Consider the following 4,516-nt stretch of genomic DNA (forward strand, 5'->3'; position numbering starts at 1 on the left):
TGTCTAATGCTCCTGTGATGTGCTGTGTTGGCTAGTGCTCCAGAAGCTGCTCTCAAAGCCCTGGTAGTCACCAAACCCTCCTACTTCATAACAGTGAACAGCTCAGTTTATTCTGTCCCTTTGGTCAGTGGAGGTTTTTCCATTGACTTCCTAAAGAGTGAGCTTGGGCTGGTGGGCTCTGTTCTGTATGTTCACCTTCTTGTTTGGGAATTTTGAAGCTGACCCCTGAAAAGAAGTCCAAGTCTGGGAATATTCTGGATCTCTTCAGGAAGCGGCATCTGAGAAAAGTCACTTTAATTATGTCAAGTGCTTGGTAAGTTGTCCAGATCTTACTACATTTTATATCAACTATTTAAAAAAAAAAAAAAGCAGCAGGGATTGTGCATCTGTGCTTATACCCCCATAGTGGCTGGCACGGTTTAATCAGGGATGATCCTGCCTTGAGCAAGGGGCTGGATTAGATGACTTTATGAGGTGTCTTCCAGCCCTACTTTCCTATGGTTAATATCTGGGTTGTCCTTTCTTCCTAAGAATATGGTGAGCAAATGTACTACACTGGGAGATTAAAGAATGTGTCTTTTAAAAGGAATAGACAGGAAGGTTGGCAGTACGGTTTTTGCACTGGATGGGGGCTAAACAACTGAGGTTTGGTTTCCAACTCTGCCAAAAACTCTCTATGTTACATTTACCCAAGTCACTTCGGGTATGTCCATATGCTCTTTAGAGGTATCTGAGCTGGGTTGGGTAGTGGACACAGTATCACCGTGTCAGGACTCCGCCTGCTCCTAAGTGAGGTGGATTACCTGAGCAATGCTCCAGCCTGGTTAGAGGTAGCTTAATGATGCCTGCGGGGCGCTACATTGTGCTGTGGAAACAGTCTTCATTCCTCTCTGCCTTAGTTTCCCATCTATGAAGTGGGGAGAGTAACTGTCTCTTACAGGTGCCTTGAGGAGTATTACGGTCAGGCTGATCTGGTGGTGATTCAGACAGTTAACTGTTGAACCAACAGCACCAGCTCCGGCACTGCCTGATTTCTCTTAGCAGCCTCCCTCGAGCCCTTTCCTGACTGTTTTTAACCCTCCTCATCTCTCTGATCCCAGCCTGACGGCTAATTAACAGTGGCTAATTAATTGCTGCTACAGATGTGGTTAGGGATTGCTTCTCCTCCCCATGGAACAAGCTAACAACCCTCCTGGAGATAAACCTGCTGTGCTCTGTTTGGCTTGCAGGTTTGTGAACAGCCTTGTGTACTATGGACTGAGCCTCAACATAGGGAATTTTGGCCTGGACATCTACCTGACGCAGCTCGTGTTTGGGGCTGTCGAGATACCAGCTCGCTTCAGCTGCATCTACCTGATGCAGTGGTTTGGGAGGAAGAAATCCCAGAGCGGCTGCCTGCTGCTGGGTGGGATTATGTGCTTGATCATCACTGGCATCCCGAAAGGTACAGGGCCTTCCTCATTACCTCCCACCCTGCCTACCTGTTATATGCCATGCTCTGCCCCAGGCACTTGGCTTTACGCTCCAGCTCTTTTCCATCCATAGCTGAGCTGAATGGGGACTTCCCTCAGCCCCTTACTCCAGATGTCTGCGGCCTGTTCTGGGGACAAATGGACAAGTGGTTTCATTCCAGACAGACTGAATTTCCTTAGTGCTACTTTCTTCTTAATTATATTCCTGGCCCTTTAAAATCCATCTGGCCTTCCGAAGGGCTCCCCTGAACAGCCCTGCCTTCCTTGGCTGCTTTCTTGCCTGGCTAAAGGGGTGTTTTAGAGGGCCAGCCTCCTCTTCTTTTTTGTGCGTTTCCCTTTTGTTTTTAATCTCTGTCTTCACTGTCTCTGCTGCCTCCTTTCTGAGGTGCTGGCAGGGGGTCAGTATCCTGTAGAAAATCTAGGTGAAGAGATTAAAAAAAAATGCTTCTTAAATATATTTCTACACCAGCAGGTTTCCAAAGACGGAGACACGTAGGTGCGACTCGTGTTTGTTTCATCTAGACTTGCACCCTAGGGCTAAGTACAGACAGTCAAAAAACCTGAGGCTTAATTGATTCAGTCTTTGCAGGTTAGTCTAAACTACAGATTAAATTGAGAAAAAGCTGGACCTCCATTTACTTTTGATTCGGGGAGTGCAGCCACATGCCTGCAGTGGCTCAGGCCAGAAGCCGGAGGGCACTAGAACACACCTCTCTGACACACAGCCAGCATGGGCTGTATGTTTGCTTCCTCTTTCTGCTGCCCCCAAGGTCCCTGGGATTTGCAGTCCAGAATCACAACAGCAGGACTCTCCAGGGTTGCTCATCATTTCCTCTTCCTGCTTCCAGGTACCTCTGGGATTTGTAGCCCACAGTTGCAGCCAGCAGTAAGTTTTAGTAAGTTTAGCAGCAGGGCAGCTTTGTACTCGGGGGAAGCTGGGTTTAACCCCCACTCCCTCACCCCAGACCCCAGCTGGGGTTTTACTGGGGGGCAGTCCCTGCCCTACCACCAACCCTTTTCTGCTGGAATAGACAGCACAGCCCAGCCCAAGGCTGGAAAGCATGCTGGGATGCCGGGGGACTCTGCTTTAACTTGAACCAGGAAGGGGTCTGGGACAGAAGCTTCATAAACTGGTTTGACCCAAATGAGTTAAGTCGGATACTACATTTAACCAACTTTATCTTAAACCAGTTTCAGCCATTTAAAACTGGTTTATCTGCACTGAGCTTCTGTTCTGTTACAGGTTTAAGCAAGTTTCTTATGACTTAAACCACTTTGTGTAACTTCTGTCCCTAGTCTGTAGGAGCAGTCACAAAGACTTGCCTGTTGGACCCTGGCTAGGTAGATGAGATGAGAAGAGGGGGTCAGCTTGAAGAGCCATTGGATCCATCCCATGAAGCTGGGGGGCTTTGGCTGTGTTTGGCAGCTGGGAGCTTCACCTACGTCATGGTCAGGTGGCAGGGAGAAGTGTGGCAGCAATAGCACTGAGTCCCACTGCTGGCCAAAGTCAGACTCGAACAGAGTTGTTCTAGCCTGCCACCTGAAAACATTGCCTACTAGCAGAGTCAAACATCTGAAAAGCCCTGTATTAATTAAGCAAAGGGGGCATTGTGAACTGGACTATCAGAGTCACCTCTGGCAGTGTTGTACCCAGCTTACACTGCAAGTCCATTGGAGCAAGTGGCTTAGCTGTCATTTACCTCCTGCAAAACTCTGTCATAAGCCTTATGAGCTCATTTCAGCTCCATTGCAACACCACCGAAGTCATCTGCTGGTGTAACTCCCTGGACTTCCTCTGGGCAAGTCACTCTTTGGGTATAACTGATCATAACTGATCTTGAGCAAATCCTGCAGGGGACAGCACTGATTGATCAGCTAATAAAGGTTGGTCTTTAATTGGAAGTGGGGTAGAACTGTGCTGGAAACTGTGGAGCTTCCCCAAGTCTGGTTTTACTGACAGGTCACTGTGTAAAATAGATGCTTTCTTACTCGAGGGATGTGCTCCCTGCCTGCTTTCCAAGTTGTGTCTGCTGCCTTCACTGTCAGCAATAAGATTTCTCTCCTGGTAGCTCTCCTGACCCATGGCAGCTGGAGGGCCAGAAGCAGGACTCTAATGCAGCTCATGCATCATCAGCAGACTTGCAGGCTTTCCATCAGATTAAGCCCTTCATTGCACAGGGGTCACCAAGGGCATCGTTTGGTGTGCAGAACCTTCAATCACTGGTTATAATGGTTAACACAATAGCACCCAGCTTGGCAGACAGAAACCAAAGGGACAGTGTAGTGCTGGCTATTAGGGGGAAAGGCCTTTGTGCTGGGAATGTGTTTGATCTCAAAATTAATGAAGCAGGAAGAACATGAAGTTTTGAGAGATTACTTCTACAGGGTGGCTTTCCAGGGAAGAACTGCCCTCTGAAAGGGGTCAAGGTGATGCCCATGGGAGGTGAGGCTTTTGTGGAGCTCCTGGTGCACACTTATCGGGCTCTGATAAATAACTTTACTGTCTGGGTAATAAGACTCCTGTTTCCATACACTTCTTAGAACACCATCTCTTTCTGCCCCCAGATTTGCCGGTGGTGACCACGTCGCTGGCTGTCATTGGGAAGTTTTCCATTGCAGCCTCTTTTTCTGTCTCTTATGTGTATTCTGCGGAGCTGTTTCCCACTGTGGTCAGGTGAGACAAAACTGGATCTTTTGATTTTGCTCTGGTGCCCTCACTTTCATAGATTCATAGATTTGGGTCTAGATGACCCCAGCTAGATGCCTATCTAACCTCCTCTTGAAGACCCCCAGGGTAGGGGAGAGCACCACCTCCCTTGGGAGCCCGTTCCAGACCTTGGCCACTCGAACTGTGAAGAAGTTCTTCCTAATGTCCAGTCTGAATCTGCTCTCTGCTAGCTTGTGGCCATTCTTTCTTGTAACCCCCGGGGGCACCTTGGTGAATAAAAACTCACCAATTCCCTTCTGTGCCCCCGTGATGAACTTATAGGCAGCCACAAGGTCGCCTCTCAACCTTCTCTTGCGGAGGCTGAAGAGGTCCAGGT

General features: G+C 48.5%; 1 protein-coding gene across 1 annotated transcript in view; it reads left to right on the plus strand.

Annotated features, from left to right (window-relative positions):
- Positions 1 to 4,516, plus strand: part of LOC102369469 (solute carrier family 22 member 13) — a 21,340-nt gene that overhangs the window by 11,452 nt on the left and 5,372 nt on the right. Inside the window, exons 6-8 of the mRNA XM_006022954.3 lie at positions 219 to 313; positions 1,230 to 1,444; positions 4,038 to 4,146. Of these exons, the coding sequence (XP_006023016.1) occupies positions 219 to 313; positions 1,230 to 1,444; positions 4,038 to 4,146 (419 nt within the window). The remainder of the gene's footprint in view (positions 1 to 218; positions 314 to 1,229; positions 1,445 to 4,037; positions 4,147 to 4,516) is intronic.

This window comes from Alligator sinensis, unplaced genomic scaffold, assembly GCF_000455745.1.
Source record: "Alligator sinensis unplaced genomic scaffold, ASM45574v1 scaffold885_1, whole genome shotgun sequence".
Taxonomy (NCBI): domain Eukaryota; kingdom Metazoa; phylum Chordata; order Crocodylia; family Alligatoridae; genus Alligator; species Alligator sinensis.